General features: G+C 51.8%; 5 protein-coding genes across 5 annotated transcripts; 2 read left to right on the top strand and 3 right to left on the bottom strand.

The window, feature by feature from the left end:
* Positions 1-307: 307 nt before the first annotated feature.
* On the top strand, positions 308-1,373 carry AA0111_g11641 (hypothetical protein; the record flags this gene model as incomplete). The annotated part of the gene is made up of 3 exons (XM_028645530.1): positions 308-475; positions 562-849; positions 924-1,373. The coding sequence occupies 3 exons, from the start codon at positions 308-310 to the stop codon at positions 1,371-1,373; spliced, it is 906 nt and encodes a 301-aa protein (XP_028500762.1).
* A 3,869-nt stretch (positions 1,374-5,242) lies between these two features.
* AA0111_g11640 (hypothetical protein) lies at positions 5,243-6,856 on the bottom strand (the record flags this gene model as incomplete). Its single annotated transcript, XM_028645529.1, has 3 exons — positions 5,243-5,955; positions 6,005-6,600; positions 6,726-6,856. 3 exons carry the CDS (start codon positions 6,854-6,856, stop codon positions 5,243-5,245), a joined length of 1,440 nt encoding a protein of 479 aa, XP_028500763.1.
* Positions 6,857-7,438: 582 nt separating this feature from the next.
* Positions 7,439-9,420, bottom strand: AA0111_g11639 (hypothetical protein; the record flags this gene model as incomplete). The annotated part of the gene is made up of 2 exons (XM_028645527.1): positions 7,439-9,259; positions 9,310-9,420. The coding sequence occupies 2 exons, from the start codon at positions 9,418-9,420 to the stop codon at positions 7,439-7,441; spliced, it is 1,932 nt and encodes a 643-aa protein (XP_028500761.1).
* A 1,297-nt stretch (positions 9,421-10,717) lies between these two features.
* On the bottom strand, positions 10,718-12,042 carry AA0111_g11638 (hypothetical protein; the record flags this gene model as incomplete). The annotated part of the gene is made up of 3 exons (XM_028645526.1): positions 10,718-11,068; positions 11,119-11,776; positions 11,828-12,042. 3 exons carry the CDS (start codon positions 12,040-12,042, stop codon positions 10,718-10,720), a joined length of 1,224 nt encoding a protein of 407 aa, XP_028500760.1.
* A 922-nt stretch (positions 12,043-12,964) lies between these two features.
* Positions 12,965-14,151, top strand: AA0111_g11637 (hypothetical protein; the record flags this gene model as incomplete). Its single annotated transcript, XM_028645525.1, has 4 exons — positions 12,965-13,255; positions 13,307-13,369; positions 13,424-13,678; positions 13,726-14,151. The coding sequence occupies 4 exons, from the start codon at positions 12,965-12,967 to the stop codon at positions 14,149-14,151; spliced, it is 1,035 nt and encodes a 344-aa protein (XP_028500749.1).
* Between the last annotated feature and the right edge of the window lie 471 nt (positions 14,152-14,622).

Genomic DNA, 14,622 nt, shown 5'->3' with positions numbered 1-14,622 from the left:
TCATTCACGGCTGGTTTCGCTTGGGACGTTCCGCAACTTTAACGACCACTGCCGAGCTCCCCGCTGCTGACGTGCCAACGCTTGTGAAACATGGATGTACTGGAATACTTCCCGGTGCGATACGAAGACGCGCAGAGGCGAGTATCGCGGCCTAAATGCGGGGCCTCATACTCCTGAAGCCTCGCATAAGTTATCGCTATCGTCTGGGTTCCGTAGCATCTCTGATTAGTATCCTTCTCGTACAGCATTCCACCATATCGGTCGTATCCTCCCGATCCTCCAAAGCCCAATTGCAACCACACCCACCATGGCAGACCTAAGCAAACTTCCGAAAGACTTCTACGTCACGTCCATGCAGTTCAGCAAAAATGCACACCAAGACGTATACCCTGCAATCGATCCCAGTAGCCCAGAGCATAGCCTGGAAGGAAAAGTTGCAGTTATAACTGGAGCTTCGCGTGGTATTGGAGCCATGGTATGTTGAAACATTATTCACCGAGCACATCGCCTTTCACAACAACCTGGTGTCATGATTGCGTGTGCTAAGACTTAGTCCCGCAGGCCATGGTACCAGCCTTCGTAAAGGCAGGCGTAAAGGGCGTTGTACTGCTAGCTTCGAATGCCGAAAAGCTCGCAGCTACCGAAAAATCCGTCAAGGTGTCCAACCCCACCATCGAAACGTTGACATATGCTCTCGACATCTCCGACACCAAAGCCGTTGAGGCTGCCTTCGAAGCGATCCGGCAGAAGTTCGGCCATGCGGACGTCCTCATCAATGCCGCCGGTGCCATGACTGGAGACGGACCGAAACTACACGACACAGACCCCGATCAATGGTGGAGGAACTTTGTAAGATCCGATCCGTTCCTTAGCCCGCAGTAAACTGAGTCGTTTTACTGATGGAGCTGACAACTCGGTTGTAGGAGATCAACGGGAAAGGCAACTATCTGCTCATCCGCTCGTTCCTGCGTTTGTTGCCGAGCCCCCATACACCTGCCAGTATCGTCAACGTGAGCTCATGGCAGGCGTTCTTCACGGTTCCACCGCTCGGCGCATACTTCATGTCAAAGTATATTCTAGATGCCCTGGCTACGTACGTCGCTGCTGAGTACCCAAATGTTACCGCAGTGTCGATGCACCCCGGTTTAGTCGCTACTGATATGCTCCGCGAGCCCTTCCGATCGCTCTTCAATCAGGATAGCCCCGAGCTTGTCGGCGGTACTGCCGTTTGGTTGTGTCAAGAGAAGGCGAAGTTCCTCAGCGGACGCTTCATCGCGGCGAACTGGGACGTGGAGGATTTGCTTAGCCGCAAAGAAGAGATCATGAAGGACGACCTGCTCAAGCTGACGCTCAAAGGTCAGTTTGGAGTATGAACGTTGTGAGCAAACTAGTTTCTAAAACACTCGCGATTGTTATTTCGTGATATGACCCTCTCGCCAGTTCGCGTAAAAGGGCGGGCATGTCTAATGAATGTGGTCTTGCGTCTCTTTAACTATTCGTACCACATGCCTTGCTCCCTCAGAAGATTTCCTCTCATACCCATGGCCCCATGCTCTCTTTTTGATGAATGCGACGTGGGAAATAGTCGTCTGACCTTACCGTCAACATTGATGAATGTGTGATTTGAGATCCCAAGTCCTTACTGTTATGCCATATCGTACTAGAGCAACTCTGGCTGTGTTTGGAGCGATCCAGGTTCGCGACGTGATGTGGTGATGCTTCGCGTGGGAGGTACTGGCGGCAAACATGTCAACGTGGGGGAGGAGCTACCAGATGACGCTAACCCCGCATACCCCTCCCAAACGATTGCCTCTGAGGACTGCTACCTAGCCAAGCTGGACCATCCTCTCTTCGCATCTCTGTACGGCATTAATCACACTCCGCCTGCGTAAAGTAGCAACAGCGGATAACGATGGCTTTGCCGCTGTCCCTAAGAACACTTGGTCTGGTCCGCAGCAGTGCTTTGATTGGATAACTATGCCTACGATGGCTCTCGCGGATTTGTACAGCACACTGGACATGTTCGCACTTATTGGAGTAACGGGTCGATCATCTGGCAGACCGGGAGCATTCTGGCGTGCGGATGACTAGTAGATGAGTACGCGTGTACGCCTGAGAGTCTGAGACCAATACAGAAAAGAGGTTGGAACCAATATTATCTCGGTAGGTCAATTGCAATGCTTATAAATTGCACAAAACATCCAATCTTTTCATGACCTTCGTCGATGACCTATTTGTACATGACAATGGCTGCCCCGACTACTTGCAAAGAAGTTTAATGCAATCAAAAATAGCACGGATGCGTTGACAGTCGAGCCTTCAGCTGAGTTTCGAGGCTTGTCAGAGAGAACCATTTATTCGTACATCACGTCCGAGTCCAAGTTGCGATGCTCCTACCGTCACGAAAGTGTTGCGCGACGTGATCCATCCTCGTGGTGACAGATTCGAAAGTCCGCCCACAGAAGCCACACCAACAGGAGTCCGGTTCATAAGCCGATACATCTACCTGTCTCGACCATTCAAGAGGAACTGTGAAGTTCTTTTGGACTGGGATGGGTTCGCCTGCGAGGTGCACACGCATGACGTGCTGCTTGAGGAGATCCTTCCGGAAAAATGTACGCTCGGTGGTACACTTGTCCGAGCAGTGTGCGATCGCATGTTTGGTTAGGTGATCGATCGAATCCATCGCTTCCAGGCAAAAGATACATTCAGAACGCGCCTTGAATGCTTCTGTCAGCATGCAAATCCACTCCTGGTCCCTGTACCCATGCACCCCAGCCTCATGTCTCTTCCAATCGGATGTGTTTTTGAATGATTCATAGCATCCAATCACAGTACAGAAAAATCGATTCTCAGGCTTGCCCAGACTAAAGGATGCGATGGGTATTGGCATTTTGTCGGACATGTTCTCACCTACGCCGGCTTGATACGTCTGTGCGCGATGCCTCCGGCCCTTGCGCTTCGATGCAATAGAGCTTCGAGCGGCAGATATTGAGGGGGTTGTTTGACAAGCTGAGTCTGCTTCGAATTCTTGGTGTATCTGGGCCACGATACCAGGGATGCTGTCTGGTGTAGGATAGCCTGTATCGAATGAGGAGGGCCATTGGCTGCTATCGTTCGTGTCCGTCGTATGTGGCGAGATGAAACTGGAAGGCAACATCTGGTGTGCACTGACTGTAGAGGTCGATTGTACGTGGTCCAAAGTCGTAGGCGTGACGTCGCATGGTTGGCGGCAAGTAACTTTGTCGCCGTTTTGCCCGTTAGCATGGCCCTCTAACACTGATTGTGTTGTCAGTGAAGGTTGCAAAGTCAGGCCTGTGTGACAGACTTACGGTGTTTTTCCCTAGTGCGCAGATTGCTCAAACAATTTTTAAGTTGACGTTCAGTGTATCCGGTCGCTGCGATTAGCTCTGTCTTCTCGGCTGGGGTGGGATACGGCCAAGATGCGTGGGCTGAAAGCCAGTCCCGAACAATTTGCGGCCGTTTTTGACGTTCAGTCGGTTTGGAACCAATGCGACATGGCTCGCGCTGCAGGGGTGGGGTTTGCAGATAACTGTCTTGCTCATCGATGATGTCTAGATGCTGGAATCCCTGGTTCTGCATCCAAATATCAGGATCAAAACCCTCTCCATGAGCATATGCCCCAGAGATGTCGTAGGTAACAAGATCATTGTGCCTTCCCCAAGGATTTGCCGAATCTACATGCTCTTGCACGGTATCAGAGCGATCGACATCGAAGACAGGCGGAGACAGCTGCGCATCGAGGCTGGGAACAATAAAAGCTTTGTCGATTACTATGTCACTTGGGCATACACAAAGACCGTGGGGTGAGCTTTGGACGAAGTTATCGGAGAAGTCGCCGACATGCAGGACGGTGCCAGCAGCATCAAAGGGGCTGTCAAAGTCAAGATGCAGTTCGCTTGAGTTGTACTCAGGGACGTTTCCCTCATCCGTTCCTTCCAATGGTCTATGAGAAAGGTAGCTGATGCAACATCTTGTCAGCACTATACAGATGAGTTCCAAGCTTGAAACAACAATGGGCGGCGTGCGTGCGCGACTTAAGTGCTGTGAGCTGTGTGCGCAATGTCATGCGCAGCACTTCTTTTGTGGCAATTAAATGATAAGTAAATTCTGGTAGTACCTCTGTTCGTTGTTGTTTGTACCATCAGCGTAAAACAATGGTGTTGGATGGTATGATGGCTGGATAACCTGCTGTGTTGTAAGAGCAACGCCGAGAACTAGCCAGATTGGGTGCGATTGTCACCGCCGGTCAGCGCGGGTCTGGCATACTTACGTCTGTGGGGGGCGTGTCGGTCATCGGAGGCGAAGGATCCATAGCTCCAGCGCCAAGCCTTTCCTGGTCGAACCGAGTACAGAATTGAACACAACACAGCAACAAACGTCCAGAAAACGATTTTGACAGTGGGAAGAAGGTGGTAAAGTCTCAGACAGACTCGAGAGTTCATTTTCAGCCTTCATGATGATTTTCAAGGCGTGGCAGCAAGACAGTAGTTGAAATGCAGCTCAGGTGTTGATTTACCACAGTGACATATAGTGGCCAATCACAGTAATTCATGCTGGTCAGTCATGTTAGCGTCGGTTGGCCATTAATCACGTAGGGAAGAAATCCAACTCCCGAGGTTCACCCGACACTCACGTGACTGCTGTGGCGTTGCTGTAATGCCAGACTGCCACTGCGTAATAACACTTTCGAGTTTTTCCCGCACCCAATGATCCTTGCGCGTTGTTTTCGAGAACTGTAAGATGCGGTACTACGTGTTGTAGTCATGCGCCAGCGCTTGCGAAGAGGTCAAATATTCTTGGGGTCGAACTTTAACATCGCCGCATGAACGGAAACACGGTAAGACCAAAAACCTCGCTCGACAAACATTATATTGTTCTCTCAACTTAGACTTCTACGTTCTTGGTACACATGAGTCATCCTGTTCCATTCTGTCTCAGTTCCAGCGAACATCCGCCACTGTATTCACATTACCTAGCTCATTATATGAACGGTCACCCTAACGCCAAGTCGGAAGCCTGCTATTATGCAGTCACTTCAACATGGTGGATATTTGAGACTCCGATCACTATGAATGATTGGAGGGTGTTATTGATGATGTTTTGTCCGTTCGTAGCAGTCATAATATGTGTGTTATCTACAATCACCCTCCATGTACGCCATTGCCGTGTAGGCACAAAAGAAAGATGTTATGAAAATGAATGTTGCAGATAGTCAATCTCATGTGGGCCTAATATCAGGGGTGTTCAGCCTCGAACCCCATGAACTGATCTGAAAACCGTCTCGGAAGTGTTGCGCAACGTGGTCCATCCTCGCGGCGGTAGTCGCGGAGGAACTTCTGCAGAAGCCACACCAGAGACCATCCAGATTCGGTGAGAACCCGTCTTCAGTCTCCGACCAAGTATCTGGAGGCTCAAATCCTTTCCTGGTGTAGTCATTCGCGGTGGAGAGATGCGCCCCCAGGACGTGCTGCTTGAGACCATCCTTGCGATCAAACACCCGCGCGCTCTTGTCCTTCTTCAAGCAGACCTGGATATTGTGTTGATCGAAGTGGCTCACATCATGGACGAGATCAGAGCAGAAGACGCACTTCATACCCGGCATGATAGCGACGTTGTCGAGCAAGCAAAACCAGCGAGTGCTGCCGAAGTGATGAACTCCGGCTTCGTGCCGCTTCCAAGAGTATGGGTTCTTGAAAGACTTTTGTGGGCACACTGTGCAGTGATAACGATTGGCAGTGTCACCACTGCCATCACTGGAAGAATCTCGTGGATGTATTGTTGTCCCCGTCCCATTGGTAGGAGAAGGCCTGGATACATACCGTCTCTTGCCCTTCCGCCCTGAATTGACGGCAGTTCCAAGCGAGGTATGACGACGAGAAGCACCAGAAGCATTGACATTAGCGTCTGAATTATTACATAGTTCATCGAGTACTGGGAAAGAGTCAGTCTTTGGCCTGTATCAAGCATCTCTAACACTAACCGTGTCTATCACGCTTTCTAAGATTAGTCAATCGCCGATTCAACTGAGGGATTGTCATGCCGGCAGCAGCCGCAAGCTCTAGCTTCTGTTCGGCTGTAGGATATTGATCGAAGGGGTGGGCGTGAAGCCAGCGCCTCGCAGAGTCCATGCGTCCATGAGTAAGGCTCCTTCCCGAATCTTTGGACGTTTCGCTTGTATGAGAGGCAGGCGAACGTTCATTAAGGGCAGTGAGCGAGGAGTCGTCCGTCCACCTCGAACTTGGTATTGGAGACGTTGAATTCAGATATGTGGTGCGGTCGGCATTGCCGCACCAATCGACTAATGGATTGAGGTCTCCATAGTCAAAAGAAGATGGCATCAACTCTAGATCTGAAAGTGCTACATGTCCAGGTATGGTAGCTCCAAGAGACTCTTGAAGCCAGGGCGGCTCGCTTAGCTCTTGTATGGAGGGCTCTGAGAACGCGGCGCTAGCACCGAACTCGTCGTTGTAGGTATGTTCGTGTTCAGATCGAGTCCAGAGCCATAGCGTTCGAACATGCTGTGAACTGTCAAGAGCATCACTGAATACTGGCGGCGCTTGATCGCAAGTGGTGTACCTGCCATGTCATCAGTACGTCGCCTAGGGTGCATGCAAAGCCAAGTGCCTCAGAGAGTATGATGTCATAAGTTGTTCCATCTACACACTTTGAACGGACGACACTTTCAAGAGCAACTTACTTACCATAGAGTGCGAGCATCGATCGTTGTGGTGGTTGGAATGTGGTAATTGTTGTTGGCCGATAAGGCTGAGGAACATAGTGAGGCGGTCCTCCGCTGGCGACTCGCTGGCGGGGGCCGTCGATTTGTGTCCATTTTCAGCGTAGGTCAGACCTTTACACGAGTATACAACCACGCGACGCGATTAAAACGAGCTGAAAAAAAGTTTTGATGGTAAGAGGCACTCTCTACGATCGATCTGACATTATTTCAGCCTTTTGAGATGAGTTTCAAGGCGAGAGTGTTTTTCAAGTTCGAGTTCACACATTTGTGCACGGATCAGGTGGCCCGCCGCCTTGGGTCCCGAATTGGAATCGCGATCATGTCTTGTTCAGTTCTTACTGAACGCAAAAGTTCAACGAATCATTACGTTCATGCGGATGCGTTCTATCGTATTCGTTCAACATAAAGAGATATCATCAGTCGGTGAGAAGTGGTTGAGATAAAGACTATCGCAGAATCGCGCAGCGAAACGTACCGGGGACAGTCGAATCTGTACGTTTTACTAGACGAGCATTGTACATGTACAAGCATATGATTTTCGACAAAGAATGTAGCTGTAGGCATTCTCCAACACAGATTATCACATCGTGAAAAGATTGTAGTTCAAAACACATCATCATATTCTTCTCATGTATATACAGTATAATCTAGGCCGTCACAACATCGCGCAACACCCTAAGCCTCAGCAGCAGCCAAGATAACATCCGCCGCCTTCTCAGCAACCATGTATGTCGACATGGCAGTGAAGGTACCCGGAATCCTAGGGAAGACAGACGCGTCAACAACCCTCAATCCAGCAGTACCACGCACCTCGAAGTTGCTGTTGAGAACCGCCATCTTGTCGTCGTCAGCACCAATGGGGCAGGTAGACGAAGCGTGGTGACCCCAAGCAACATCCTTGGCGTACTGAGCAATCTTCTCCGGGGTATCAACATCCTTGCCAGGAAGGACCTCATCGATGGGGATGAGCTGGCGCTTGAAAGAGTCACGGGCGAGGTTAACAGCCTCGGTGAGGGCAGTAAGATCCTTGTCGTAGTCGCCAGCACCAGTGTCGAAGTAGTTGTAAACAATGTCAGGCATGTCAAGAGGGTCGGCAGATGCGAGCTTGACGGTACCAGCGTTGTTGCGGGGGTGAGCCTTGAGGATGGCCCAGGTGAACCAGTCGTGCTCGGCAGTGGCATTGTAAGCGTAGTTGGGGAAGTAACCACGGAAGTTGACGGGGCCACCGAAAGCAAAGATGTCGTACTCGTCACGCTCGGATGCGCTGGACTTGTAGAACATGGTTGCGCCGAGACCGGGAGAAGCGTAGATACCACGGTTACCCAAGACGCTGGTCTCCCAGCGGTCCATGCAGGCGTCGGGCTGACTGTTACCGAATGTGCAGCCGTTGAGTGCGGAGAAGTCGGTGGGGGCCTTGCCTTGGACGTTGATCTCGTAGTGGTCCTGGAGGTTGGTTCCGACACCGGGGAGGTCAACAACGACGGGGATGTCGAACTGGGAGAGCTCATCGGCAGGGCCGACACCACTCAGCTTGAGGAGTTGGGGCGAGTTGTAGGTTCCACCTGCGACGATGACTTCCTTGGAGGCAGTGGCGGAACCAGCCTCACCCTTGGCACCGGTGGACTTGGGGCTGGCCTTGTAGAGGTACTGGCCGTCGAGGAACTCGACACCGGTAGCGCGGGGAGGAGTGACATCCTGGTCAAAGGTGACCTTGGTCACGTGGCAGTTCATCCTGACATCGAGAGGGTACTTCTTGCTGCCATCATCGGCCTTTGCGTCACGGACAGCGAGGACAAACTCGCGGGATCCGCCACGCTTGCCATCGGAGGTAGAGAGAGGGATCTGGTAGAGAGCGGGCTGCTTGTCACGGCTCTCGGTGTCGGCGTTGGCATCACCGGCGACCAAGGTACCAAGGTTGACAATGGCGTTGGTAGCGTTGCTGAGAGCGAAAGCGGCACCACCGACCAAGCTGAGAAGCTGGGGGTCAGAGGTGACGATGTCGATGGGGGCGTAGTCGGTTCCTAGCCAGCCATCGTAACCGTGACCCTTTTGGCCGGGAAGGAGGTATTGGTTCTTCTCGAGCTTGGTGAAGTACTTGCGCATGTTGTCGGCTGACCAGGAGTCGTCACCAGTGATGGTGGCAACATTGTCAAAGTCGGACCGGTGAGGGTAGACGGCGATGAGAGCGTTATGCGCTGTGCAGCCACCAAGGGTACCAGTGCGGGGGTATAGCGTACCCTTCATGGTAGAGCCCTCTGGTGGGTTAAGACCAGTGTACTCACCACCATCGGGTGTCTCGTAGGTAGTCTTGAAGTCGCGAGCTTGCCTCTCCTCATCAGCGTAGTGCTTGACGAAGAAGTTCCAGCTCAAGTTGGCGTCTTCCGAGGACCTCGCGCTGAAAGCGGGAACGGTGTAGTTGGCGTTTGCGCCCTGGTCGTCACCGGCTTCGATAAGAAGGGTCTTGTGACCAGCGAGGGCAAGGCGGGCGGCCAGAGGCTGCAGTATGTCAGTGATGATTCAATCCATCCAAGTATACTTTGACTTACACCACCACCAGCTCCAGAACCGACGACTACGTACTCATAGCCGGTAAGATCGACAGCTGCCGCAAGGATAGGGAAGGCGGCGACGAGGCCGATTAGACGAGGGAAGAACATGGTGATTAGGTATTACTTTGCTGTCCGGGGTGGGTATTTAAAGAAAGAATGTGACAGAGGCTGTAAAGTGGCCTGCTTGATCCCATATCGTGCAGTCTCTTCAGTCTTTATAATTTCCTGCATTCCATCAGTCGATCGCATATGTCGGCTTTCCCCTGGAATAGGGGATATCTACCGGTGGTGGCCTGCAACGCCGAACGACCTCGACCTCGGACGAAACCCATTGGAAGGCGGTTACCAAACAGATGGTGTTCAGTAGTTGCGGTGGTTGATCCTTTCTCGGTCTGGAAAGCAATGCTTTGAGTCGGTCCGGTGCGTAGATCATACGGGTCCTCCATGGATACCCTGTACTTCGCAATTTGCGCCACGGGAGGGTGCCGTCGAACTCAGAACGATTATGACGGCGGTCCGTACCTGTGCTAGCTGAGGAATCTTGAGAGTCCTTGCTTTTGGCACTTGGAATCTATCCGAAGAAATTATTCGAAGACGACCACTAGATTGAGAGGCTTCTCCATCCAGATATCTTGCGATTGCATCCAGGTATGGATCTTGTGGCAAGATACGTCCGCGGAAAGGCGACGCCTTCCCCATTCTGCTTCCGCACCGACCTCAGAATCCAGTCTATTCCATGTCTCTTCCCAGGTCTGTCAATTCCAATTTCTCCTGTCAGGGACGCTTACCCTGGTCTGTCAATTCCCAATTGCCGGACGTTCCTCCCGCTTCGGAAGGGACCTCCACAGCTACAACGGATGTGGAGTAAACGGGCCAGGGACAAACGTGCGCTAGCACTTAGCGTGGGTTAGCGTCAACGTGCATTGAAAACCCTCTGCACCTGGACGGGCTTGGACTTTCGCGATTAGGCGCCCAGCATCGCACCCAGGTAACGATTATCGCCAGAGCGGACACTGGAAATAACGTGGTCATCTGTAGATTGCCGACTTCATCGCCGAGGAACAGATGACGAAGCATACCACGTGGGATGATAGTCATAGAACTGACGCAGGAACCAGCTTTTTGTCTTCTTGGCCCACGAGGCTGAGGCCAAAAGTGGGACTGACTCAAATATTCTACCCACCAAACTGCTCGCCATGCGAACGCCATGTTGAATTCGGCATTCGGGTCTAACTCCACAACACCTTTTTCCTTAATGCTCCACTCGCTCCAATCGCATGCGTTAAGGCGTACGTTCCTGCGTTCTCCCGCCCGGTAGCTGCGCCTCGTCCGAGAACTCTCCTATCCGTTACCAGGTTGTTCCCTTGCATCCCATCCGCCCCGAAACTATTCTTATTCCCTCAATCTATGGTTGCCCAGGCCATACAGCGTCGGCGATGCTCCTTACAAGCTGCAGCTTCTTCCTCATATCCTCGTAACCGAGACTGTTACCTTCGGCGTGTGACGCGAAGCCGCACTGGGGGCTGACGCAGCATTGCTGAAGGGCATCTTCACGGGATTGGCCGGTACCCTTTGCGATCCAATCAGCAGCCTGGTTCACCCTTGCGATCATCTCATCCTTGTCCTCAAGCTTGGGGAACTTGGATGTGATGACACCGAGAACGACGTTCTTGTCCTTGGGAAGGTGTGCTAGTGGCTCGAAACCTCCTGCGCGGGGGGTGTCGTATTCCAGGTAGTATGTGTCGACGTTCAGGTCCTGATATGGTCAGTACGAAGGAGATGTTGCACATGGGGGAGGATGGGTACCTGGAACAGCTTCTTGGCAATGTTGTCGTATGCGCCCTCTGAGAAATGTCGGCTGCCGACGTAGTTGCCGCGGCACAAGTGGATGCCGAGATGCATGTCATCGGGACGTACGAAACACTTGTTGTAGAACTTGACATATGCATCAAACATCTCGTTGGCAGTCTTGTCGTTCGTCGTGTCGGCCTTCCAGCCCGCAAGCATATCTTCTGAGCAGAAGTAGGCCAGGTTTGGGTCATCGATTTGAATGTTCCTGATACCCTGCGCGTGGAGGATCTTCAGCTCCTCCTGGTATGCCTTCGCGACATCCTCGAAGTATTCCTCGTCATTTGCATAAACGTCCTTGGGGTAGGCTCTTCCGTTCATGTAACGGAAGTGGTACCACGATGGCGAAATCAACGTGATCTTGATGTTCTTCCACTCGGTCTCAGGCAAAAGGCTCTTCATAAGGTCGACTTCGCGCTGGTTGCTCGACGTGCCGGGGTGCTTAATCTTGTCGACGCAGACAGTTACATGGTTAGGGACCTGTTTCGCTTCCATGAAGGACTTGGTATCAGGCGCATACGCGCGGAACATGTCCACGGTGTAGCCCTTCAAAACGCCGAGTTGGAGTTCCTTCATTCCATGCAGTGTTTCGAAGAAGGTACCCCAGAACATGTGCCTGCATAAACAATCAGTCTAGACTTGGACTAGCAGTATGCAGTCACCTTACCTGGTGTACTCTCCACTCGACACTACCTTGAGACCGCAATCTTGCTGAAACTTGACTACCTCTGCGACAGTCTTGTCCTCCAGAGGGACGAGCTCCTCTGGCTTAGCTTTGCCTGATGCAACATCGTAACGCTTCTGCACAAGCTCCTGGGGACGGAGCAATGAGCCAACGTGCTCGGCGCGGAACGGGGGGCTTCTCTTGAGGGACGACGACATTTTCAATGCGATAGTATGGATAGCTCAGACAAAGAGTACGAGATGAGAACGAAGCAATTGGCAGGAGAAAACTTTGCCCCTCATCTTGTCCACTTGCCCCGCAATCACCACCGCTCATTAAGGACCGTTGGACCCTTCATCAACCCCGAAAGACCCATGCTCAGACGCCGGAGAGCTAGTAAGCGAGGCTTAGTATATAGAGCGTTGACGGGATTGGAAGAGCAATTGAAGGTGGCGGGTAGGCAATGTGGGATGCAGCTCGAGCTATGGTGGGGCCTTTGATCGATAAGAGAGGCGCCGCCCCGATGTCAGCACCGAGAGCCATGTGGTCAAAGAAGCTGGCGTCTTTGGGTTTCGCTTCCATGATGCCCTTCTTACCACAATCACATACTTTCGGATGCGCGCAAATAGTTTCTAAGTTTGTCGCAGAGAAAAAGCGATACCGCAAATACATTCTGTTCTGGGTACTTTGAGGCGCAAGGCGTGTGCGGAGGCAGACTGGAACAAGTCGAACATGAAGATCTGGCTATGCTGTGGGGTGTACTGGGAAGTTCACAGTCCCTTTGGCAAACCAAAACGACCTGAGGCTGCAGATCAGCAGTTGTTTGCCGTGCCACGAGAGGGGGACACAAAGACACAATATGCCCCACCAAAGGTGTCGCATCGATGAGAATGACGCAATGCTCTGGAGACCCAGCATCATCGAGCCGCGGATATAACTACGAAAAGAACAGCTTTCGTAAGCAACGGCGGCAGTTACAACGGCGAAAGAGAGTAAATTCCGAGTTTCGGGAAAGCGCTACCCCGCGCTAGGTGGGATGTCGATAGCTACATATATGCTGTCATTGCCTCCGTGGCTTCAAGTCCAGATCTTGACCTGAAGAAACATTTACGCAACACCTACAATCGAAATACAAGCAATATGACGCGAGTTCTACTCACAGGAGGAAGCGGCTTCATCGCCGCACACACACTCGACATCCTGCTAGACCACGGACACAGCGTGGTTACCACGGTGCGCACGCAGGAGAAGGCGGACAAGATCAAGGAGTCGTACAAGAGCGCAGTCGAGAAGGGCCAATTGAGTTTCGCAATTGTGCCGGATATTGCACAGCCGGATGCTTTTGAGAAGGCAGTCATCTCAGACCCTCCGTTCGAGGCTGTACTTCACACTGCTAGTCCGTTCCATTTCAATGTTACAGACGTACAAAAGGTGGGTACACTTTGAAGCCTTGAAATAGGGCTGTCCACTGATGAAATACAGGATTTGATTGACCCTGCAGTCATTGGAACAACTGGAATCTTGAAGTCGATCAAGAAAAGCGCGGTACGTTGATATGTGTTAGGCACCTTCTGCGCGCATGCTGACATGACCATGTAGCCTTCCGTCAAGAGCGTCGTCATCACATCCTCGTTTGCCGCCATCGTTAACGGAAGCAAAGGCTTCTGGCCGGGACACTCGTACTCAGAGGACGATTGGAACCCTATCACACAAGATGAGGCGCAGGAGAACCCAATGATGGGATACAGAGCGAGTAAGACGTTCGCTGAGAACGCGGCATGGGAGTTTGTCAAGAACGAGAAGCCCAACTTTACCATCTCTACGATCAACCCCCCAATGGTGTTCGGGCCAATTGTAAGTTGCAGAAGGCTCGTTCAAACACTTTCACTAACACAACACAGGTACATGCTCTAGACAGTCTCGACAACATGAACACATCAAACCAGCGAATCCTGTCGGCCGCACAGGGTAAATTCAAGGACGAAATTCCTGCCAGTGGAGTACATCTGTGGGTGGATGTCCGCGATGTTGCAGAGGCACACGTAGCTGCGTTCGAGAAGCCAGACGCTGCCAACAAGCGCTTCTTCGTCACGGCTGGATACTTCTCCAACAAGGAGCTATGCCAGATCATCAAGAAGAACTTCCCAGAGTTTAAAGACCTGCCCAGCGACGACACACCTGGCGGCGACTACCCAGAAGGCACTCCTGAGAAGGGTCTGTATGGATACAACAACAAGCGCTCCATTGACGTTCTTGGCCTGAAGTACAAGACTTTTGAGCAGTCCATCGTTGACTCTGTCAAGTCATTCCAGAAAAAGGGGTTGTAGAGATCAACGTGAATTGCGCGTAATGGCAGACGTAGGATATTGGTACGATTCGATTCGCTATGTATACTATCTAGGCGGCGCGCTTGGTCGAGCGCAAAAGCATCTGTCGCATGCATAGTGATCTAGAAGACGACATGTCAGCATTTAGCATCCTCAAACGGTGGAGAATACAAAGTGGAGATGAGCAATCAGCCTGTTGAGCTTGAATTATTTTGGACTTCACCGTGGTTTACGAAGCCACTCGGAAGTTATCGTTTGTGTTGATCATCATGTTGCAAGGAGATGAAGATGAATGGGAAGTGCTTACCTGTAGAATATGAGCGCGACGCTGACCACCGCAAGCTGCATAAAGCTTGATGTTGGCCGGCGATGGCGCTCTGGAGTGGAAGAGCAAGCGCGACGAGCTTGGAAGAAAATGACAGCGCTCGGCTCAAGGTCGGGCCGAGATCGTACCAGGACTAGCGCGTGCCC

Source organism: Alternaria arborescens (genome assembly GCF_004154835.1).
Source record: "Alternaria arborescens strain FERA 675 chromosome Unknown contig_54, whole genome shotgun sequence".
Taxonomy (NCBI): Eukaryota; Fungi; Ascomycota; class Dothideomycetes; order Pleosporales; family Pleosporaceae; genus Alternaria; species Alternaria arborescens.
The sequence above is the reverse complement of the archived record's forward strand: the minus strand, read 5'-3'. Positions and strand labels throughout refer to the sequence as shown.